At 42.3% G+C, this 25289-nt stretch overlaps 1 protein-coding gene across 2 annotated transcripts in view; it reads right to left on the reverse strand.

Annotated features, from left to right (window-relative positions):
- ampd1 (adenosine monophosphate deaminase 1 (isoform M)) overlaps positions 1-25289 on the reverse strand; it is a 58767-nt gene that overhangs the window by 14145 nt on the left and 19333 nt on the right. For both annotated transcript variants that reach the window (XM_072563382.1, XM_072563383.1), the window contains exons 5-10: positions 20763-20982; positions 19544-19673; positions 10550-10744; positions 3879-4010; positions 1691-1854; positions 411-537 (exon numbers count right to left, since the gene is read on the reverse strand). In XM_072563382.1, coding sequence (XP_072419483.1) covers positions 411-537; positions 1691-1854; positions 3879-4010; positions 10550-10744; positions 19544-19673; positions 20763-20982 — 968 coding nt within the window. The remainder of the gene's footprint in view (positions 1-410; positions 538-1690; positions 1855-3878; positions 4011-10549; positions 10745-19543; positions 19674-20762; positions 20983-25289) is intronic.

The following is a 25289-nucleotide window of genomic DNA, read 5'->3' on the forward strand; positions in this document are numbered from 1 at the left end:
CTGCTAGTGTGCATGCAATTTGGTTCAGAGAGCTGAACAATGCTCAGGACTTGTGAAACAATTTGAAGGGCAAATAGAGAAGATGCCACACAACACTTGCTTGCTGCGATAATGGAATAACTGTCCCTGTGACGATATATAGTAAAGGCTTCGAAATTGAGGAGAATCAGAAAGTTTTATAAGTAACAGTGCAATGTACTTCAAAACTTCTGAGGTAACATTCACTTGGGTACAATATTGTCGGGGGGGGGGGTGTTAGACAAATGGGAGTTATCTTTACTTCTTTCCTCATGTCCATTGAAGTCAATGAAGAGCTGCTGACTCTCCATCAGACGTTTCTATCATGTACAACGTTACAGAGCCCTTGGAAAAGGGCAACAGGTCTTACTGGTTTGGAGATCCTCACTCACATATTTCAGGAAGATGCTGAGCTTGATATTATCCTGAGGATTCACCGTTGCTTCAAAGATTGGCATGAAGATGTTTTCAAGCATTTTTCCAAAGTGTGGGACAAAGTTTTGGGCTCTGAAAATATCACTTAAAAGTAAGAGTTAAAACAAAAATGATGAGAAACAAAGCAAGCAGATTTGGTACAAAAAACATCAAAATAGGTACAAATCAGCAGAAACTTCAGGACTTTCAGAAGCATTGGAGGAAGTTAGTAATCTCTTCACTGTGCTGCAGACTGATTGCATTTTGCAATATCGCCAATTTGGAACTGTCAAGATATTTCAAATATTGTTCCATGTTTTCCTTCACATGGGAATCCTCTTCAGTTATTGTCCATTTTCTGCCACCCAGACTTTCTCTCCAGTTTGAGAAGATGGTGGCATGGTGGCAACCTTACTGAGCTAGTATCCCAAAGGCCCAGGTTACTGCTTTAGGAATTAAGTGCGATTTAAGTTCAATTCATAAATAAATCTGGAATTGGAAACTGGTGATCGTGACAGTTATCTGGGTAATCTGCCAGCTATTGTAGAATCCATCTGGTTCCCTAATGCCCTTTAGGAATGAAAACTGCCAACTTTACCTAATTTGGCCTACATGTTGACTTCAGCCAGAGAGCTGTGCTGCTGATCTTAATTGGGTTAGGCTCTGAAACTGAGTAAACTATCCAGTTCAAGGGCAACAAGGGATGCACACAAAGGCTGGACTTGCCAGTAATTCCCATATCTTGTGAAAATAAAAGTACAATCAAGTGACTACCCAAGGTGTGGCAGCCTCACTATTGAGAATCCCAGCCTTCTATTGGCCTGATATTCCATGTTCAGAATTCCAAGATGATGGGACACCTTTCATGAAAGTCTATTCTACACCACACTTTACTTCCCTCCCTCCCTTCCAAATCACTCTGTTTTGGAGTTGTCAAGAATGGATCAAAACAAGAAAACCTGCCTTGACCTCCATTGAGTCATGCAGTTGTGGAACTCAGAGCTCAAATTGCCTAGAACTTAATGTTTAAATAAACCCTACAATACTAACCACAAACAAAATTTCAGGGACCAACAGGGAAACCTAAAGTTTCTATTTTACCTCAGCTTTTCTCCTGCTTTGTAACCCTTCAGGGTGCCCTGTGGACACTCCATTCCCTTCAGTTTGCCATACATCAGCAGCCTGTCTCTATTAGATTCTAGCCAACAACACAACTAACCTCTTAAGCCACTCATTTCTGGTTCAGCTTTTGACTTACTAAATTCTGGGGATCTGAATCATCCATTTCATTTTAGGAGAGAAGACCCTGTGCTTGATGAACCAAGATGCCAGCTTAGACCACTCATCTGGTGACCGCCCATAAATGGACAAACGTGGCTCTGCGTGTTGGTACTTGGCATCTTCCAAATCTGATGCCACTTCCTGCAACAATACAGAGACAACATCAGTATGAGTGACAGCTATTGTTGTATTTCAGGACACTGAGAGAGTTAACGGTTTGGAGCAGAAACACACATTGATGTACCAAGAGCTGTTTCTGCCATTGAGTACCTCCAGTCGCAATCATTTCCACAGCAGGGAGGAAAGACATTAATGACTGCGCTTTTAACCCAATCCTGCCAACAGGAAGCCATCACAAACAAGTACGACTTTTCCACCTTGCTTAGGACCAGGGAATCACTGCAGTGCAGGAAAAAAAGCCATTCAGTCCATTGCATCTGCACCAACCCTCTGAAGAGTATCCCACCCAGATCTACCCCTCCACCCCATCCCTGTGACTCTACGTGGGGTTTTTAACCATGGCTAACCCATCTAACTTGCACATCCCTGGACACCAAAGGACAATTTTTAGCATGGCCAAACCATCTAACTTGCACATCTTTGGACATCTTCTTAATGTGAGTTTCCATCAAAGTTAGTGGGGAATGATATTTGCATGGCATAAAATCTGGGCTTCTCACCAGGGGCTTTAGGTTGAGCTTTATTCCCAGGAGGGAGTAGTTCAATTTGGGAAACCTGGTCAGCAAGGACCATTTGGCCCTCAGGGTCTGGCTCCATGCTATATGACTCCATGACCCAGTCATCCCAGTCTGGCTGCTTTCAGAAATCATCTGAATCTGTACATCAACTGGTTACTTTCTCAAACAGACAGAATGAGGAGCAGAGAAGATTGTCCAAATGTTGGAATTTAAGAATAAACTGAAGAATTGCAAACCTAACTCAGACTCTAGGTTCACAGAGAATTGTTAGGTAATGAAATTTAAATGCAGAGAGGAGTATTAATTCCAGAGTAATTTTTGGACTCTGAGCAACATCAATTGTCTTTTTGCAACTAAACAAAGAAAAGCTGGCCCACCAATCTTCATGAGGTAAATGCACCTCTAAAATTTAAGAATTTGGAGAAGAATTGGACTATTGGAAGATGGTTGTACTACAGATGAATATGGAGGACTACCTGTCTTTAATTTTCTATCCATCCCTCCTGATGACCAATTCACACTGAGCTGCTGATATCCAGCAGCTATCCCATACTTGCCTAAGAGATGCTACTCCTTACATCAGCCTGACCATTGAGTGGTAATGGGCTATTTGACCCTGGGTGCCATCACAGATGACCTTCACACATTGGGGTAGAATGGTAACGATCAGATTGGCCATGGAAGGTGATTGATTAATCAATGTTAAGTTGAGAGAGTCCCACTCTACATTTAAATTGAACTGGTAAACTGTTCACTCCTAAATGGCTTTCTCAACACACTGTGCCGGATTCAGACCAGTGCAATATCGGATGGCCCATTCTAGGGGGATAAGGAAGAGGAAGCTGCATGGAATTCTGGGTACCCATAAGGAGCAGAAGTATTCCTCTGGCATCCCTCAAAATAATTTACCACTTCTGTCTTTTCATTTGGTCCCTTTCAATCTCTGTGCCATTGAAACTGATCAGAGCAGCCATAATGTATCCAGTTCTGTTTCAAATTGGCAATCAGAATTATAGGTACATCATGTTACCCATCATTGCCCATAGATACCAACTTGGCCAAGTTTAAATCAGCCCCTTACAAGTAGGTTCTGGAAAGGTCCCAGAGAACTGCCAATTTACTACCTTAAACAGGAAAAGAAATTAAAAACACATAACTACAGGGCAGTTTGCTCAGTCTCAGTCTCCATCGCCAGCTCTGATGATCAGGCCTGGGAGCTGAGCTGAGAGTTGAAGAGTCCACTGACGTTGTAGCCAGAAGGGATATGTAAAGAGGTCATAGTTCAAAGAGCAAAGAGTGTGGTAGCTTTCACAGACAGGAGGAGAGATGTCATATTGGCTCTTGAGGATGAGGTCATCAAAGTTTGATATTTTGGGAAACAGAGGACTCTTGTTGAGTGAGACTTGGAGCAGCAGAGGACACAGACATCAGCGTGAAAAGAAAGCTATGAAATCGATACAACTTTACCTTAATGATGTGAGCAAAGTATTCTCCATCAATGGCATTCTCTGTCTTCAGGTAAAGATCACGGAGTTCACTGGCACCCACTGGATTGTACTTGGCATTAAACTTATCAAAGCGTTGGAAGGTCTGACGGCCCTGATTAAAGGTAATATCAAACTTGTCAGTTCCTGCATTTTATATTCTACATTTATATTATTATTTGTTCTCCAGATGAGGACATCACTAACAAATTCAGCATTCATTGTCTGTCTCTAGTTGGTCTGATTGAATATGTTACTAAGCTACTCTATAGGGTGGTGTTGAGACTAGGGTCACATGCTGGCCAATCTAGGCAAAGATCTCTTCACTAAAGAACACTCCTGAACCAGTTCAGCCTTTATGGCAGTCTGTCAATCTTAATTCTCACTTTGATGTAACCAGTGGACCAGACGTGAGTTGGTTATGCAATGCCAAGTCTGGGTCCCAAAATCTAATCTCTGAACCTAAACACTAACTGTTATCAACAGCTGCTATAAACACAGCTCCCTTAGTCTCATGAGATGTAACTAAAATTCACCTATCTCAGAGGGGATCGCAATTTGTTGGATTCAATCCACTGAAATGACCCTAATCATTGCTTTTTATAGTTTTGGGCCTGTTTCCAATACTCATTCGGTATACATAACTATTAGCTTCATTCTTAAAAAGACACAGCCTGTTCATAACTGAATCATTCACAAAGCCTGTATGTATTTAATAACCATGTACCTGACTTCCTTTCAAATGATTTGGAAAGTTCTTCCACATTAAACATTATCCAAGCAACATTTATTTCGTCACAGTTACTGTGGGGACTGCTGAGCGCTTACATCTTCTGTGCCCATACTGGTCTGTTGTTTGCACAGAAAAATTAACTGTTGTAGTACTCTCCTACACTGATAATTCCTGGAATAATTAGGTGGAATTTGCAAACGTAATCACAGTGAAGGTTTTAGCATTCACCATCATTGCACGGTGGTGAGCTCAGCAACATTCAGAGTTACACTGCTGCTCGTAAGCATGCCAACTGATGCTGCTCTGGAGACCTTGCATTATCAGTTATCGACATTCAGATTAAAATGAAAGACACAGTGATAGTAAGAAACTGGTCTGATTGCCCACTCGTGATGAATTGTTCTGACTGAAAAGTTCTCAGTCTAGTATTTCAAAATTTGGAGATGCCGGTGTTGGACTGGGGTGTACAAAGTTAAAAATCACACAACACCAGGTTATAGTCCAACAGGTTTAATTGGAAGCACACTAGCTTTCGGAGCGATGTCCCTTCATCAGGTGATAGTCTGATATCACCTGATGAAGGAGCGGCGCTCCAAAAGCTAGTGTGCTTCCAATTAAACCTGTTGGACTATAACCTGGTGTTGTATGAGTTTTTAACTTAGTATTTCAAAGCATTAGGAATCTCCTCCCATTTCACATGTACTTAAGGATACTGGAACCAGAAGGAACTTTACCATCGGGCATGGGTAGGCTTTTCAACTTTCCAGCAGATCACTTCAATTGTTCAAATAAATGCAACAAGATTCATCAGATTTTTCAAATCTTCAGAATGACTTTAATAGGACATCAGGCTTTTTAAATGTTTTACTGTAAGTAACCTTTTAAACAAGATTTATGACATTTTAAATGCTTAAAGCACATGGCTTTTTTGAAGTAATTTATGTAACTTTTAAAAATATGCATAAATTTCAGATTTTGTACTCTCCAGTTGCCTGGATGAGGGCAGCTCCAACAATGTTCAAGAAGTTCAACACTAAGGAGCTGATTTGACTGGTACCCAATCCACCACCTTCAGCATTCACTCCCTTTACTATGGGGGACAATGGCAGCAGAGTGTACCATCTACAGGATATACTGCAGACACTCGCACTTTCCAATCCCAGAGCTTGATCATCGAGAGCACAAGGGCAATAGATGCAAGACAATGCATCTACCTGTGAGTTCCCTCCAAACCATACAACATCCTTATTTGGAATGTTTGTTCCTTCACTGTTGCTGGGTTAAAATCCTGGAATTCCCTCCCTAAGGGCATTAAAGGTCAACCTACAGCACATGGACTGCAGCAGTTCAAGGAAGCAGCTCTCCGCCTTCTCAAGGGGCAACCAGGTATGGGTAACAAATGCCAGCAAAATCCACTTCCCCCAAGTGAATAAAAAGAAAATCCCATTAGTTTTTGGTTTCAATTACTTTTTAACATGACAAATGCTGGAGCCATTCAGTTTTGAATGATATCATGCTTATTGCTTCCTGTCACAGCCCCATCGTCATCCTTTCGCTGCATGGCCACAGATTACTGCATGGATACACTGTGACCCACAGCATGAGGCTATCCACCCTCATAGGTGCTGAATTCCTGAACCAGCATCACGAGGTAAGATTAGATTACTTACAGTGTGGAAACAGGCCCTTCGGCCCAACAAGTCCACACTGCCCCGCCGAAGTACAACCCACCCAAACCCCTACATCTACCCCTTACCTACACTACAGGCAATTTAGGATGGCCAATTCACCTGACCTGCACATTTTTGGACTGTGGGAGGAAACCAGAGCACCCGGACGAAACCCACGCAGACACGGGGAGAACATGCAAACTCCACACAGTCAGTTGCCTGAGGCGGGAATTGAACCCGGGTCTCTGGCGCTGTGAGGCAGCAGTGCTAACCACTGTACCACCGTGCCACCCACTAAGCTTGCAGCTGAGGTCAAGATCAACTACAAAACCCTTTCTTCACCATTAATCACAAAATCCCAGTCAATATTTAATAAAAACAGAATGTGAACTGGTCACATCAGTGGCTCTAATAATGGGATCAGCTGTATTGTTGCCTGCTGCCTGAACTGGAGGGCATGACTTACAAAGAAAGGTTGAGGAAGTTGGGCTTTTCTCATTGGAACAAAGAGGATGAGAGGTCAATTGATAGAGGTGTACAAGAGGATGAGAGGCATAGATAGAGTGGATAGCCAGAGACTATTTCCCAGGGCAGAAATGACTATCACAAGGGAGCATAATTTTAATGTGATTGGGGGAAGGTTTAGGGGAGATGTAAGAGGTAGGTTCTTTACACAGAGAGTGGTGGTGCATGGAATGCACTGCCAGCAGTGGTCATCGAGTCAGAGACATTACAGACATTTAAGTGACTCTTTGATGGATGATCGTAAAATTAAGGGTGTGTACATTAGTTTGACCTTAGAGTAGGATAAAAGGTCAGCACAAAAGGCTTATATTGTGCTGCACTGTTCTACGTTCTATGCTCTTTGTTTTATCAATTGTATCTCTGTGAAACATTGCTTCCTATGAGAATCAATGTTAAAATTGGAGTTAGGTTCCACATGACCTTCATTAGTGGAAAAAGATTTAAACATTAAACCTGTACCCTCTAATTTGAAACACATTGCCATCCATAAGTACCTTGAATACATTTGACACAGTCCAATTGTCACTCTTTAAGATGTTTCAGTTTATTACAATTTAGGACAATAAAGACTTACATCATTATCTCAAAGGGATTTACAGGGAATGACATACTCTTTAAAACGTGGCAGCCAATTTGTGCACACCAAACCCCTACGTGCAACAATGTGATGAAGACTAGATATTCTGTTTTTGCTGATGTTAATTGATCATATACCTTCCTCCAATCTGAAAAACAACTGCTTTACACTACTCTCTGTTTCCACTTACTCAGCCAATTGCATCTCCATGTTGTCACCATCCCTTTTTATTTAGTAATAAATGGCAAACCTGGTACATGATATGTTGTTTTGGAAGTCCATGGTTTGGAGGGGATCGAGTCCAATGCACCTGTAGATTGTCACATGGATTGGAAGAATCAAATTTGCAAGGGAAGTCTGGAGGCAAAGTTCATTGAATGTATTAGTGATTTTATTCTTGGAGCAGTATGTTGTGGAACCAACCAGGAAGCAGCCTTGGTATTGTGGTATTGAGTATCTGGATTTGGTATTGTGTAATGAGGAGAGATTAATTGATGATGTCATAGTTAAGGATCCTCTAGGGAGTAGTGACCATAGTATGCTTGAATTCAAAATTCAGTTTGGGGGTGAGAAAGTGGAGTCCCATACTAGTATTCTAGAATTAGACAAAGGAAATTACATCGGCATGAGGACAGATTTGTCCCAAGTAGATTGGGCAGGAAGGCTAAAAGGTAAGACAGTGGATAAGCAGTGGCAGTTGTTTAAGGAGCTGCTCAATTCCTCACAACTAAAATATATCCCAGTGAGAAAGAGAGATGGTAAGGGGAGTAAAAAAGATCTAAGTATAAAGAAAACTAAGGTATACCATATTGCAAAAGCCAGTTGTAGGCTGGAAGACTGGAAACTTTCAAAAATAAACAAAGGGATAATAAAAAATTAATAAAAAGAGCTAAAGTAAATTACAAAAGAAAACTAGCACAAAAATATCAAAAATGATAATAAACGCTGCTATAGGTATATGACAGAGATGAGAATCGCTAATGTGAATGTTAGTCCCTTGCAAAATAAAACCAGAGAGTTATAGTAGGGAACACTGAAATGATAGTGATGCTGAATCAATACTTTCCTTCAGTTTTCATGTTTGAGGTCAATAGTACCATTCCTGCTGGAACAGACAAGTCAGAGGCAATAGAAAGGGTAGAGTTTAGAACAATCAACATTGACAGGGAAAAGGTACTCAGCAAACTATTAAGATTGATGGTAGGCAAGTCCCCCGTGCCCGATGGCCTACATCCTAAGGTATTAAAGGAAGTGGCAGTGGAGATAGTGATTAATTTATTACAATGTTCCAAATTTCCCTGTACATGGGAAAGGTTCCAGTGGAGTGCAAAAATGCTAATCCTTATTTAAAAAGGCAGGGAGGCAATATATGGGAAATAATAGACCAGTTAGTTTAATATCTGTTGTTGGGAAGCGTTAGAATCAATTACCAAGGAAGCAATATCAGGACATTTGGAAAGTCAAAACACTAACCATCAGAGTCAGCATGGTTTTACGAAGGGCAAGTCATGTTTGACTAATTTGCTAGAGTTCTTTGATGATGTAATAAGCAAAGCGAATAATGAGGATCTTGCGGATGTAATATATCTGGACTTATGGAAGGCATTTGATAAGGTGCCGCACAAAAGGTTAATTCATAAGGTTGTATCATATGGGATTGGGGTAATTTATTAGCTTGGATAGGTTACTGGCTGATGGACAGAAGACAGAGAGTTGGGATAAATGTTTTTTTCTGGATGGCAAGAGTAACTAATGAGATGCCACAGAGTTTGATCGTTGGGCCCCAACTATTTACAATCTACATTAACAACCTGGATACAGGGATAGAAAGCTCTCTGGCCAAATTTGTGGAAGACACAAAAATAGGCGGGATGGTAAATTGCAATGAGGAAATAAAAACCTTACAAATGGATGCAGATAGGTTAGGAGAGTGGGCTAAAATGTGGCAGATGGAGTTTAACGTGCATAAGTGTGAGGTTATTCATTTGGTCGAAAAATGGGAAAGCGTCAAATTATCGAGACGGGGAGAGACTTTGGAGTGCTCTGGTGCAGACGGATCTGGGTATCCTTGTTCATGAGTCACAGGAAGCTAACATGCAGGTACAGCAGATAATAAAGAAAATGAGTGGTATGTTGGCTTTTATAGCTAAAGGATTAGTAAGGAAGTATTGTTGCAAATATACAAGGCATTGGTGAGACCTCATCTGGAGTATTGTGCACAGTTTCGGTCCCCTTATTTGAGTGAAGATTGGAGGCAGTTCAGAGGATGTTCACTAGATTGATCCCAGAGATGAGGGGTTTGTCGAATGAAGAGAGATAGAACAGTTTAGGCCTGTACTCTCTGGAACTTAGAAGAATGAGGGAAGATCAAATTGAGGTATTCAAGACGATAAAAGGTGTAAATAAAATAAATATGGAGTGGATGCTTCCTCTTGTGGGAAGTTCTAGGATGAGAGGTCACCGTCTTAGGGCAACAGGTAGCAAATTCAAAACAGAGTTGAAGAGAAACTATTTCTCCCAAAGGGTTGTGGATCTGTGGAATTCGCCACCCCAAAGTGCAGTGGATGCTGGGACAGTGAGTAAACTTAAGGAGGAGTTAGACAGTTTTTAATTGGTAATGGGTTGAAGAGATATGGAGAGAAGGCAGGAAAATGGGGGTGAGGTGCATATCAGCCATGATCAAATGGTGGAACAGACTCGATGGGCTGAATGATCTATGTGTGTTCCTGTATCTTATGAACTTATAAACCTTTGAACTTATGCCTCCACATCAGTTGCATTGTTACTGTTACTTCATTACAGAAAATCAAGCAAGTTAGTAAATAGGTTCAGAAACACGAAGAGTTGTCTAGTAAAATGCCATCTCCAAAGGAAACACAAAGGCAGTGTCCATGAAGGATAGATCATGTCCAAAAGAAGCCAAGTTCCAAAACAGAGCTTGGACAGCTTGTTCTCTAAGGCCCCTGCCTTAGCCATTCACTCTCAAAAGTACTCATCCAGGGTAAATTCCACATTCCAACCACTCACAAGTGATTGGTGCATAGGGGGAGTCAATCATAAGTATAGCCTACTGTCTTGTATTCTTCCTCCTAACCCACATTCCATCAAACACACATGGGAAGACCCTAACTGTAACTGAGCCCACTTACTGCGTGCACATCCAATGAATCAACTGTCAGATCATAGGCATTCAGCTTCAGCTTATCAAAGAGCTCTTTCAAGGTTAGCTTCTTGTCCTTGGAAGTCCAGATGATGCGATCTGAATCAACCCTCGAGGACTTCTTAATGAAGCGCAGGAGATGTTTCTGATTCATGCAGGCTGCTGCGTGGATGTGTGTATCAACCTGAAAAGAGAGAAAGTAAAAAACAGGCAATTGTTAGACTTTCTGTCATGTGTTAAAGTTTGAAGGTCACAGTGCACAATATCTATCTGCAGTTGCTGTAGTTCTTTAGCCAGTTTGTGTGATGGTGTCCCTGGTAGATTAGAACAAACACAAATTCCCCTCTCAGCGAACAGAACCACAACGAGCACCTGAGCTACAAAACTTCTCACAAACTTTGAACACCTACAGGCGAGAGACGCTAAGACAAGCCAGGAAATGGGAATCCTGTGCCAACCGCCTAAGCGCCACCTACGAACAACTCCGGTTCCTGCATGAATGCCGAAAGAATCGAATCCTTCCACCATATGTCAGATACAGAGCACCAGTCAACAACCCACAAGCCAGGGGCACAGCCAGACAGAACGGATTCAGGATGATCCAGGTAATGATTACAGACGCTCACAACAGCCTTCACAAATACAGACAAGAAATTGTGCGCCAAAAATCATTATTTTCAAAAACCACCAATCAAGAATGGACCCGGACCATAGAATAGGCCGTCACCATAGGACAGAACAGGACCACACACCGCAAAAAAACAGCATTAAAAGAAAAACTGGCCAAACTAACACACAACAGAGAGGGCACCACAACACACACCTGGGTTAGAAACCTCTCCCACAGACAGCTCACAGACACGGAAAGAACAATACTGGCCAAGGGATTCAACCACAACCACAGGGACACCAAGACAGTAGACTTCCTAGCAGCACTAGAATGCACACTCAGGAACAATGGACTGACAGAACAGACACAACAAACAATGAGACAAAGTATCGTACCTCTGATAACAAGGAAAAGACAAACATATAACCTCAACACCAAGGAGAGGGAAGCACTAAAATCACTAAGAAACGGTAAGAACATAATTATACTACCAGCAGACGAAGGCAGAATGACGGTCATCCTGGACAAAGCAGAGTGCATCCAAAAAGCGCAACAACTACTTGCAGATACCAACACCTACCAAAAGAGGGAGTTTGACCCCACCCCACAGCTCACCAATAGGATAAACAACACACTGAGGAACCTACAAAAAGACGGACAGATAACCAGGTTTGACCTAGAAAGAATAAAACCTGAAAGCAACAACACCCCCAGATTCTATGGACTACCTAAAGTGCACAAACCAGACCCCCCACTCAGACCCATAGTATCACTACCAGGGGCACCATCACACAAACTGGCTAAAGAATTACAGCAGAAACTGAAACACCTGATCAGCGGATCCAGACAATCTATACAATCGACACAGGAATTCTTGGACATCATCAGAAATATACACATAGACAAGGAAGAAACCATGGTCTCATTCGATGTAATGGCACTGTTCACCTCTATCGACAAAATCCTAGCCGGAGAAACAATAGCCAACCTGCTGGACATACAGAACAGACAACAGGACATTGAACCTATCAACAAAGATGGCATACTCAAACTACTGAACCTGTGCCTCACAACACACTTCACATTCAAAAACCAAATATATGAACAAATCAACGGCACACCACTGGGCTCACCCATCTCTGGACTCATAGCAGAAGCGGTAATGCGAAGGTTAGAACAAACAGTCTTACCGCAAATTCAACCCAAACTCTGGGTCAGATATGTGGATGACACCTTTGTAATCATTAAAACACAGAAATAGAGAACACACACTGGATCATCAACGCCACACTCACAGGAATCCGATTCACTAGAGAGGAAGAAAAGGACAACCAATTCCCATTCCTAGACGTGATGGTACAGAGAACACCAAACGGAGAATTCATCACAAAGGTTTACAGGAAAGCCACACACACAGACCAAGTCCTGAACTACGAAAGCAACCACCCAACACACACAAACGAAGTTGCATCAAGACACTATTCAAAAGGGCCACAACACACTGCAGTACACCAGAACTGCAAAAAGAGGAAGAAGAACACCTATACAATGTATTCGCCAAAAATGGATACCCGTGCAATTTCATCAACAGATGCCTAAGGGAAAGACAACGGAACGAGGACATGCCGCAAACCAAAGGACTAGCCACACTACCATACATCAGGAGCATTTCCGAACTGACAGCCAGACTACTGCGACCACTAGGATTCATAACAGCACACAAACCAACAACTCACCAGAACGAAGGACCCGATACCCAGCATGAGCAAAACCAATGTAGTGTACAAAATCCCATGCAAGGACTGCACAAAACACTACATAGGACAAACAGGGAGACAGCTAATGATCTGCATCTCTGAACACCAACTAGCCACGAAACGACACGACCAGCTATCCTTAGTAGTCTCACACGGAGATGACAAGCAACATGAGTTCGACTGGGACAACACTACTATTATAAGACACAAGCCAAACAGAACAGCCAGGGAATTCCTAGAGGCATGGCACTCATCCATAGATTCAATCAATTAGCACATCGACCTGGACCCAATATACCGACCACTGCAGCGGAGAGCCAGAACTGACAACTGGAAGCGGTAGATTCAAGCCACTACAAATGCCGGAGGAAAGATCAGAGAAGTGCTTCACAGGAGGATCCCAAGCACTGAGGATGTCACCTAGACAGGGGACGAAACGTCTGCAACACAAATTCCCAGCTCGGCGAACAGAACCACAACAACGAGCACCCGAGCTACAAATCCTCTCACAAACTTTGAATGTGTTATTCTCTTGAGATTTGGTATTCTTGCAATTCTGCGCTGATAGCTGCAAGATGTAAAGCTTCGACAGCATGTTACTTTCTTTCAACAGTATCAGGCTCAGTGCTAAACTTACATTCACAAAGCACATCTACCCAGCAAAACATCCATCAGACTTTACAGAAGAAAACCTGTAAGAGGGAGAAACTGAAACATGGCCTATCCATCTACCTCTCTCCACCTTCACTTTTAAATATAGAAACATAGGAAGCAGAAACAGGAGTAGGCCATTCGGCCCTTCGAGACCTGCTCCATCATGCAATTTGACCATGGCTGATCACCCAACTCAGCATCCTGTTCCCACCTTCACCCAATATACTTTGAACCCTTTAGCCTGAAGAACTTTACTCACTCAACTTGTCCAAACATCTCTGCATCCTCTGCACTGTTCACCCTGCCATCTAGCTTTGTGTCATCTGTAAACTTGGAGATATTGCATTTAGTTCCCTTATCTAATCATTTATATGTCAATAGCTGGCCCCTGTGGTCCCTCAGCAATCACTGGTTGCCATTCAGAAAATAACCTGTTTACTCATTTCTTCCCTTAATTTGCTCCCATCATTTATTCTCTGTCACTTTTCACCTTCATTCTCTTGACACTTTTGTCGTTCTGTCATCTTCTTTCAGTATTTTTATCTGTTCCTATTCCCTCCTTCCCTTTGTCTTGTCATAGAGTCCTACAGCATGGAAACAGACCCTTCGGTCCAACATGTCCATGCTGACTATGTTTCCAAAACTAAACTTGTCCCACTTGCCTGCATTTGGCCAATATCTATCTAAACCTTTTCTACTCATGTATCTATCCAAATATAGTCATAGAGTCATAGAGATGTACAGCATGTTGTAACTGTAGCAGCATCTGCCACTTCTTCTGACAGTTCATTCAATATACTAACTGCCCTCTGTATGAAAATGTTGCTCCTCACATTAAAATTATACCCTTTAGTTTTGAAGTCCCCACTTTAAGGAAAAAACATTTGCTATTCACATTATCTTTGCCCCTCATCATTTTACATACCTCTATAAGGTCATCCCTCAACCTCCTAAACTCGAGTGAAAGGAGTCACAGCCTATTTCGCCTCTCCTTATAACCCAAACCCTTCCAGTCTCAGCAACATCCTGGTAAATCTTTTCTGAACTGTCTCAACTTTAACAATATCTTTCCTATTTGGCGAAAGTAGGTACTGCAGATGCTGGAACTTAGAATCAAAATTAGAGTAGTGCTGGAAAAGCACAGCAGGTCAGGCAGCATCTCAGAAGCAGGAGAATCAACGTTTCGGACATAAGCTTGATGAAGGGCTTTTGCCTGAAATGTCGATTCTCTTCCTCCTCAGATGCTGCCTGACCTGCTGTGCTTTTCCAGCATTACTCTAATCTTGACTCTAATATCCTTCCTATTGCAGGGCAACCAGAATTGTACACAGATCCCCAGAAGTGGCCTTACCAATGTCCTGTACAACCCTCAACATGACGTCCTATACTCAGTGGTCTGAGCAATGAAGGCAAACATACCAAGCATCTTGGGACAAAGGGTCAGTTAGACTCGAAATGTCAGCTCTTTTCTCTCCTGACAGATGCTGCCAGACCTGCTGAGATTTTCCAGCATTTTCTCTTTTGGTTTCAGATTCCAGCATCCTCAGTAATTTGCTTTTATTTTATGCCAAACATCTCCTTTACCACCCTGTCCACCTGTGACATAACTTTCAAAGAATTATGTACCTGAACTCCTAGGTCTCACTGTAATACAACACCACCAGGGCTCTACCATTAATTGTATAAGTCCTGCCTTGTTCGATTTAACAAAATGTAATATCTCACATTTATCCAAATTACACTCCAACTAACAATCCTCAGCCCATTGACCTAATTGATCAAGATCCCTTTGTAATCTTAGATAATCTTCTTTACTGTCAACTCTCCCACCAATTTTGGTGTCATCCACAAACTTAGTAATTTGTAATGTAAAAGACAAACAAACGTGGACCCAGTACAGATCTCTGTGGAACAGTTTTGGTCACAGGCCTTCGATCTGAGAAAGAACGTTCCACCACCATCCTCTGTCTTCTACTGTCAAACCAATTTTTTTATCCGGTTGGCCCGCTCTCCCTGAATTCCATACGATCTAACTTTACCAACCAGTGAACCATGCAGAACTTTGACAAATGCTTTACTAAGGTCCATGTAGACATTGTCTACCACTCTGCCCTCATCAATCCTTTTGATCACATCCTCAAAAATACTCAATAAAGTTTGTGAGACATGATTTCCCATGCACATAGTCATGTTGAATATTTCTAATCAGTTCTTGCCTTTCCAAATGCATGTGAATCCTGTCTCTCAGAAACCCCTTTAACAACTTACCCACCATGATGTTAGACTCACTGGTCTATAGCTCCCAGACTTCTCCTTAAAACCTTTCTTAAAAACAAAGGTACAAAATCTATTCATCCTGCAGTCCTCCAGCATCTTTTCCATGGAGGTAGATAATATACATATCTCTGTTAAGAGCCCCACAATTTCTTCCATAGCTTCCCACAATGTCCTGGGATACACTTGATCATGTCCAGAGATTTATCGACCTTTATGTTTTTTTAAGACATCTCGCACCTCCTTTTCAATGATGTGGACTGTTTTCCCTGAGTTCCCTGACCTCCACAGTATATACTGACATGAAATATTCATTTAGTGTCTCTCTCATCTGCTGTGGTTCCACACAAAGATAACTTTGTTGATCTTGACAGGGCTCTATTCTCTCCCCAGTTGCTCTTTTGCTCTTAACGCACATTAGAATCTCTTAGGTTTCAGGAGAATCCAATCTGCCAAGGCTATTCTCATATTCCTCTTTTTTTCCCTGCTGATTTCCCTCCTAAGAATGACTCTACTCCCCTTTAACTCTTCAAGTGATTCACTTGAGCTTAAAAATGTGTTGCTGGAAAAGCGCAGCAGGTCAGGCAGCATCCAAGGAGAAGGAGAATTGACGTTTCAGGCATAAGCCCTTCTTCAGGAATCCTTCAGTTCCTTAAGAAGGGCTTATGCCTGAAACGTCGATTCTCCTTCTCCTTTGATGCTGCCTGACCTGCTGCACTTTTCCAGCAACACATTTTTAAGCTTTGATCTCCAGCATCTGCAGTCCTCACTTTCTCCTAAGTGATTCACTTGATCCTAGTTATCTATACCCAATATGTCTCCTCTTTATTCTTGACCAGAGCCACAATATCTGTCTCCTACTCCTATCAACTTACCCTTCATTCTAACAGGAACATACTCCCTCGGAACTCTCATCATTTTTGAATGTTCCTGTCTCGTACCGACAAAATTGGCCTTACTCCAATTAAGAACTTTAACTTTTATATAATACCTATCCTTGTCCATAACTATTTAAAAACTAATAGAATTATGATCACTGGTCCTAAATTGCTCCTCTACTAACTCCCCAAGGTTAAAAATAACACAACACCAGGTTATAGTCCAACAGGTTTATTTGGAAGCACTAGCTTTCGGAGCGCTGCTCCTTCATCAGGAGGTTGGACTATAACCTGGTGTTGTGTGCTTTGTCCGCCCCAGTTCAATATCAGCACCTCCACATCATTATTTTCCAAGAGAAGGCCAAGTTTTGCTCCTTTCCTAGTGGGTACATTTACAAATTGATAAAGAAAATTTTCTTGAACATAATTAACAAATTCCTCCCCATCCATGCCCTTAATACAGTCTCAATCTAGGTTTAGAAAGTTTAAATCCCCTAATATTACAATCCTATTGTTTTGGCATATATTTGAGATCTCTTTACATATTTGCTCCTCAATTCCTCTCTGATTATTGAGGACCCTATAGTACAATCCCATCAAGGTGATCATCCCCTTCTTATTTCTGAGTTCCACCCATATAGCTTCACTTGACGATCCCTCAGAAATGTCCACTCTAATTACAGCAGTAATGTTTTCTCTAATCAAAAATGGCATTCACTCTCCTTTCCTGTCTCCCTTTCTATCCTTCGTACAGCATCCAAGCCCTGGAACGTTGAGCTGCCAGTCCTGTACCTCCTTCGGCCATATTTCTGTAAGAGCTACAACTCCCCAGTCCCATGTTCCAAAACATGCCCTGAATTCATCAGTCTTGCCTGGAAGACCTCTTGTATTGAAATAAATGCAGTTTGATTCTTCAAAGTTACCTTGCTCTCTGACTAATTAACTTGCTCTTTTTTTTAAAATTCAGAACCATCCTCATCTGTCTGTCTATTCTCACTACTTCTTAGAGTCCCCCATCCTCTCTCCTCACTGGTTTGAAGGTTCCCAAATAATACTAGCAAATCCCCCCACTGGGATATTGGTCCCCCTCCAGTTCAGGTGAAACCCATCCCTGGCACCAGGGAAGCAACATATCATCCTGAATTCTCACTCATGGACACAGAATTGCCCGTCTATGCCCCTGGTGGGACAGTCCCCTACAACAATTACTTGTTTCAACCTTGACAGATTTTTTTAACAGAAGATTCATTCTTGGTGCCCAAGATCTTACTGCCACTTCTACTTTCCTCTAAGAGACTATCCCCCTCAACAGCTCCCAAAGAGAGAGGAATAACTACAGGGGACTCCTGCACTAACTTCCCACCTGTCTTGATAATCACCCATCTACCTGTCTGAACTTGTAGTGTAACCATCTCTTTAAAGCTACTAACCATCACACTCTGTGCCTCAGTGACTAACTGCCTCTCCAAACGATCTGGTATGAGACAGATCCAAACACACCACATGTAGTTTGGCTCCAGGGACAGTCAACGGTTCCCTAGTCTCCCATATCTGACAGGTGGGGCACACCTCTCCATGAGCGACCTTAGTTGCCTCTTAAAAATTTGCTCATGTAGATTTGCCCAAAAAGAAGCACAGTTTTCTCAAATCCAGTGTTTTAGACTGACTGCTGCTGACACCCTCTGCTGGGAAAACTCAAGGTCTATATTTTATATTATAAGGCCGAAATGAAGAAATTTGAAATACAACTCATTTTTAAAGCAACTTATTTTAAGTCTCCCTTACTTTACCCACAGTTTTTAATTTTAACCATGCAAAAGGGGAAAAAAATTACGACTTAAATTCTTATAAATCTAGCACTTAGCTTAAACTCCCAACAACCTCAAATAGTCTCTTCCTTAAACCCTCTATCAGTGGGCTCTTAACTTTCTAGCTCTGAGTCTCTTCCACATGGGGTGGTGTGCCGCTCAGTGGTCAGCACTGCTGCCTCACGGCACGAGGGACCGGGGTTCAAGCCCCACCTTGGGTGACTGTCTGTGTGGAGCTTGCATATTTTCTGTGTCTGTGGGGGTTCCTTCCCACAATCCAAAAGATGTGCAGGTCAGGTGAATTGGCCATACTAAATTGCCCATAATGCTGGGTGCATTAGATGAGATGAGATTCCCTACAGTGTGGAAACAGGCCTTTCAGCCCAACCAGTCCACACCAATCCTCTGAAGAGAAAACCCACCCAGACCCATTTCCCTGTGACTAATGCACCTAATACTATGGGCTATTTAGCACGGCCGATTCACCTGACCTGCACATTGTTGGACTGTGGGAGGAAACCGGAGCACCCGGAGGGGACCCACGCAGACACGGGGAGAATGTGCAAACTCCACACAGACAGTCGCCCGAGGCTGGAATTGAACCTGGGACCCGGCTGCTGTGAGGCAGCAGTGCTAACTACTGAGCCACCGTGCCGCAACATTAGTCATATGTAGTTAGTAGAATGGTTCTGGGTGGGTTACTCTTTGGACGGTCAGTGTGGACTTGTTGGGCTAAAGGGCCTGTTTCCATACTGTAGGGAATCTAATCTTATTCTTCATGTTGACACCTGCCTAGCTTGTGTACCCATGTCTCTCTTTCATCTCTGTCCACCTTTCTCTCCTTTTTCTTTCCCTTTTTCCACACTTCCATTTCAGTTTCACATTTGCTTTTGAGTGCCCCAATCAGAAGTTTGGGAAGATAAAATAAAAGTAGTTCAGAAATAGTGTAAGGCACTCGTGTCACTTTTATAATACATGCCAAGATAAGGAGAAATACTCCACCTTTCTGACATTGTAGAAATCCCTGTGAGGGTTACTCTTCACTTCCTTTATCTCTTCCATTTCATTTAGCATCTCATGCAGGTTGAACTTAGAGTACAGAAATTTCAAGCGACGGTGGGCGTATGTTTTCCTAAACCAAGGAACCCAGAGAAAAAATCCATCTCAGTCCAGTCATTTCAAAATAAAACAGAATCTGTTCTCAAACAAATTCCATTGCACGTGACCAAACAGGACTAATACAATAACGGGGAGGTGATGATTTAATGGTATTATTGTTGATTGTTAATCCATAGACCCTAGTGTTCTGGAGACCCAAGTATGAATCCTACCTTGGGAGATAATAGAAGTTGAATTTAATAAAAATTTGGAAATAAAAGTTTAATGATCACCATGTAACCATTGCTGATTGTCCAAAATACCCATCAGGTTCACTAATGTCCTTTAGGGAAGGAAACTGCTATCTTTACCTGGGCTGGTCTACATGTGACTCCAGACGCACAGTGATATGGTTGACTCTTAACTGCCTTCTGGGTAATTAGGGATGGGCAATCAAGCTGTTCTAGCCTGTGATGCGCACATCCCGTGAATAAATAAAAATACAAAAATTTCTGCATTTAAATCAAACTCAGTTCCAGGAACTGGGTGCTTGGGGTTAATGTTACCACATCCTGCCTAATGATATTGGGCAACCATTTTTCACCCTGTCCCATTAGATACTGCGAGTTCCCCATTGAATTAGTGTGATAGGGTCTGGAGATGGTATTGAATTATCTAGGCACAATATGGGCAATAGCGGTGATGTAATCATGCTCTTTTGAACTTACTTTTCAAAAGTTCCCAAATCCAGACAATGGTTCACAACTCTTCTGAGATCTATGAACCAGGAATCCTGAAGAAGCTGGTCGGACTCCAGGAAAATTGGGAGTGGGGAGGGGTGATGATGTGTGAAGGCTAGGAGCCTATCAGATCAGGAGTGTATGATATAGACTCACTATTCACATCCAGCCATTGTTGCATTGTTCTGGATCCCTTTGAGTGTGTAAAAACCTGGACATTGAAAACTGAACAATAATGGTTAGCCTGTGGTGCGCGAGTGTGCCAATATTAAACATGAGGTTATGGGTGTAGAGTGGTGCCTTGATTTTACAACCCATTAGGAAAACCAAATTCCCGCGAATTTTAATTCACAAGGTTAGTGTTCAGTGATAGTGCGACTTACACAGGACCTTGAGCAATCAATGCAATTAGAAAGTTCATGTCATCTATAAAGGTGGCCAGGTCTGGATATGGTAAGTCTTTGGGTTCATTTCTCTTGACTGATTCATCATTTGCGTAAACGTAGATCACTCCGTCTGTCATCTTACACACGTAGCCAAGGTTTTCAGGAAAATCCTTTGGACTGAAAGGGTCTCCCCCTGTCTTCAAAGGTGGAGTAAATACTGAAACAAAATAATGAAAATATGTAGTCCATGTCCAAACAAAATTCCAGATACAAAGCACAAGATAAAGGTTGCCAGACCCCAGAAAGGCTCCCTGGTTTGTTACAGTTCCAGACAGAATATCCCAAATTGATGAGCCCCTGAGTAAGGAGAGACAAACTGACTCCCTATCTATTAATTTACCCCTTGGTTGGTTGCAACAAGACTGACTTAAGACAGACCCCCTTTCCTTTGTGGATATGTGCCCTTGCTATTGAGCAGGGTGTCATCAACGCTCTCATTATCTTTGTAGTCACAAGCAAGCACAGTCCAGTCTATTCTGCCTTGTCTCTTCCCCTTCTATCACCTGCTCCTTCACCTTTATCCACCAATTGCTTTTCCAGCTATCTCTCCCCAATCCCAGCCCCCTCCCATTTATCTCTCAGCCCCGACCCACAAGCCTCATTCCTGATGAAAGGCCTATACCTCAAACATTGATTCTCCTGCTCCTCAGATGCTGCCTGACCTGCTGTGTTTTTCCAGCACCACACTCTCGACTCTGATCTCCAGCATCTGCAGTCCTCACTTTCTCTTTGTATCTTACCCAGTTTGGCGAGCTGTTGTTTGAAGTTTGAGATTCCATGGATTTCTCTCTGTCTCTATCTTTCCAGACAGCTTGTAATTTACATGCACATCTATTTGTCAGCATCTTTTAGAGAACATATTTTGGAATTACAAGTGAAAGATGTTGACTGTGCTTCAAGACTCTGAGCCAAGAGATCCACCATTCCTTCATCACTAGTCTCTAACTTCCAAACTCTTTACCTTGCCGGCTTATTAACATTGCTGTGGTGATACCACTTCTGAATCTGACACTATTGATCTCTTTTTTTTAAACAATGCAACTATAGCCATACTGCCCTCCACCACCTACAAACACCCTGTGATGTTCATGTTTTGAAATAAAGACAGTACATCATTGCCAGTCATTCTACCCAAGCTTCAATTCCATAAAACTATGATCTGAGGGAATACTTTTCATTGCTATGGGGAAAGAAAAGGGTATTGAACTTATTAGATAGGTCTTTCTGAGACATAATAGTCTCAACGACCTGTGGCTGTGCTATTTCTTCTTATGACTCTATGATTGAGGATAATTCCTAATCCAGAGTACACAAAATAGTCCAGTGGTTATATTGAATCCATTTTTAGATCAAAATATAGGCCCAGATCTTCCTGTATGCATTGATGTTGAACGCATTGACTCTATCCACGAAGAAGACCACAACCATCCCTTTTTCAAGTTTACAAGAGGAACTTCCGATCCCACCTGCAGCACTAAACGATCAGTACAGCCTCTCCATGGAGGGGATCATGGGGCCCAGTAAGAGATGGAGTGATAGAGTCATATACCACAGAAACAGATCCTTCAGTCCAATTTGTACATACCGACCAGACATCCCAATCTGACAATAGTCCCATTTGCCAGCATCTGGCCCATATCCTTCTAAACCCTTCCTATTCATGTACCTATTCAGATGGCTTTTAAATATTTTAATTGTACCAGCCTCCACCTTTTCCTCTGGCAGCTCATTCAATACACACACTATCCTCTGCGTGAAAAAATTACCGCCCCTCGGGTCTTTTTAAGTGTCTCCCCTCTCACCTGAAACCTATGTCCTCTAATTTTTGACTCCCCCTTCGCTGGAAAAAGACCTTGACTATTTACCCTATCCATGCCCTTCATGATTTTATAAGCCTCTGTAAGGTAAGCAGTCAGCCTCTGACGCTCCAGAGAAAACAGCCCCAGCTTATTCAGCCTCCCCCAATAGCTCAGACCATCCAGTCCTGGCAACATCCTTGTAAATATTTTCTGCACCCTCTCATGAAGGGACTGGTTCCATGCTGTACATCTCTATGACTCTATGTCATAAAGCAGAGCATGCCCCCCCATTTCAAAAAGGTAACTGCTATATCCAGGTAAGTTTTTAAAGGTCGAAGTTTTTCAGTAAGTGAGTAGGTGAGTTTGTGAATAAGTGAGCGGCTGAATGAAATGAAACGGGTGAGGAAGGTGATTTATTTTGTGGTTTTAGCCAATGCTGCTGCCTCTCATTGAGATATCTGTCTGGGCTATCTCTGGGCTGTGTTGTGCTCCTTTACCTGTGCCTATTTGTTCCTTATCTCTAACTCCAAGGTAGGCTTTTGAACTCCTTATATACTGTAACATTCCTTCTTGTGCATCTGTATATAGGAGCTTCTCAAATACAGTTCTCTAGTGCAGTGCCTAAGATCTCTCTTTTCATATGTTCATTCTAGACTAGTGCCTTCTCTTTGACATATGTCAGCCATGTGATCATGACTGACATGAATTTCATGTTACCTCAGGTGGCTGGGTGCCTGGTCATTGAACCAGCCAGGTTGTGGGAGAGGTGGTTGGTATCTGAGGACCAAGAGGGGTAGTTGAGTTTGGGCTGTGGGGTGAAGGGCAGTTGTGTTGGCAGGAGGCTGGGGTGTTTTCAGGTGATAGTCAGCTCAGTTGGGAGAGATGATCAGGGAGAGTTGGCTGTGATGCTCCACTCAGTAATGTTGGCAATCACTGAGTCACAGAAGCTTTTAAACAGTGTAATGTTTTCAGGGACAAGGATGTTGGTACATTCCGTGCATTGGGCCCAAGTCTCGGCTTGGAGCTCAAGGTCAAGGATATTTGCAGAAGGTCCCTGATAGCACAAACCATCTAATCCAGAGTGTAAACACTTTGAGCAATGGCAGCTCACATGTTTACACCAAGATTGCTGTGCTGACATCCTCCTGCTAACTGATATTTCACATCCCAAGATCCAACTACAGAAATATTTTGGTTTATATCAGAATTTTAAAGTGTTGAAAGATAATAAAACAGCACAGCACTCTCATGAATAATTGGAATTGTCTTTCAAAAGAATAGCCACATAATGGAGCAGAGCTCCGTTGGGTCAACACAGTGGCTCAGTGGTTAGCACTGCTGCCTCATAGCACCAGTGACCCAGGTTTGATTCCCCCCTCGGATGATTGTCTGTATGGAGTTTGTGCATTCTCCCTGCGTCTGTGTGGGTTACCTCCTTCATTCCAAGGATGTGCAGATTGGCTGGAATCATCATGTTAAATGCCCCATAGTGTCAAAGGATGTGCAGGCTAGGTGGATTAGCCATGGGAAATGCCAGTTTGTAGGAATAAGGTGAAGGGTGCATCTAGGTGGGATCTTTTCAGAGGGTTTGTGGATTTGATGGGCCAAATGGCCTACTTCCTTACTGTAAGGATTCTATGAGCTAAGAAGAACCCTGGCAGAGCTGTCAGGCATACTAGCTTATATTGACTCCATTGCCAGCCCAGATAAATGGAGAGGATTAGTATCTGGTTATAAATCACCTTACACATAGGAAATGGTTCATATAAATGGATATGGAGAAATTGTTCAACCAGCATTGTCAAAGTTTATGAGAAGATTTGTAGCTCGGGTTCTCGTTGTTGTGGCTCTGTTCGTCGAGCTGGGAATTTGTGTTGCAGACATTTTGTCCAAAGCGCTTCACAGGAGGCTCCCAAGCACTGAGGATGTCACCTAGACAGGGGACGAAACGTCTGCAACACAAATTCCCAGCTCGGCAAACACAACCCAACAACGAGCATGGACTTACATATAACATGAGAAAAGCTGATCGAGAAAGACAGTTAGCTGAGTTGATGAAAGACCAGTGATTTGATGAGTAACATTTTAATTCACCCCCAGAGCAAGTATTTCCAAAGCAGTCAATACAGCAACAAACTTGACCACGTTCTTGTCCTTCTGAGGAATTCTTTCCTAACTGATAGATTCCTAGATATGAGCTCCTGCCCCTAAGCTCCAAACCTAACATGGAACTGTCCAAAAATCTATCTTTATTCCCTCTATTACTTTCTATGTTTAATCAGTTAACCCTTGTATTGAGGGAAAGCCGTATGACATTAAATGTAGAGATGAAAGGGCACTTTACATTGGAAAATCTGAAATATGGGTATATTCTGCATACAAACAACTTCATCTGAAGAACTATGACATCATAGAATTAGGTAGTGCTACATACATTCCTGTAAGTCCCCTGTTTCTTAGGCACTGCTTTCCTGATCCCATTAAATAAATCTCAAGTCATTTCAGCCTCATCAAAATTGCCACACGTGAGGGGTATGTGCAATAGTGACCACCACAGTTACAAAAAAAGGCAAAAGAACGATGTGAGATAAGGGAGAGGTGGTGGATTAGATCGCCATGTGAAGAAGGAAGATTGAAGAACATATTTCCATGAACATACAAGTTG

This window comes from Chiloscyllium punctatum, chromosome 45, assembly GCF_047496795.1.
Source record: "Chiloscyllium punctatum isolate Juve2018m chromosome 45, sChiPun1.3, whole genome shotgun sequence".
NCBI lineage: Eukaryota > Metazoa > Chordata > Chondrichthyes > Orectolobiformes > Hemiscylliidae > Chiloscyllium > Chiloscyllium punctatum.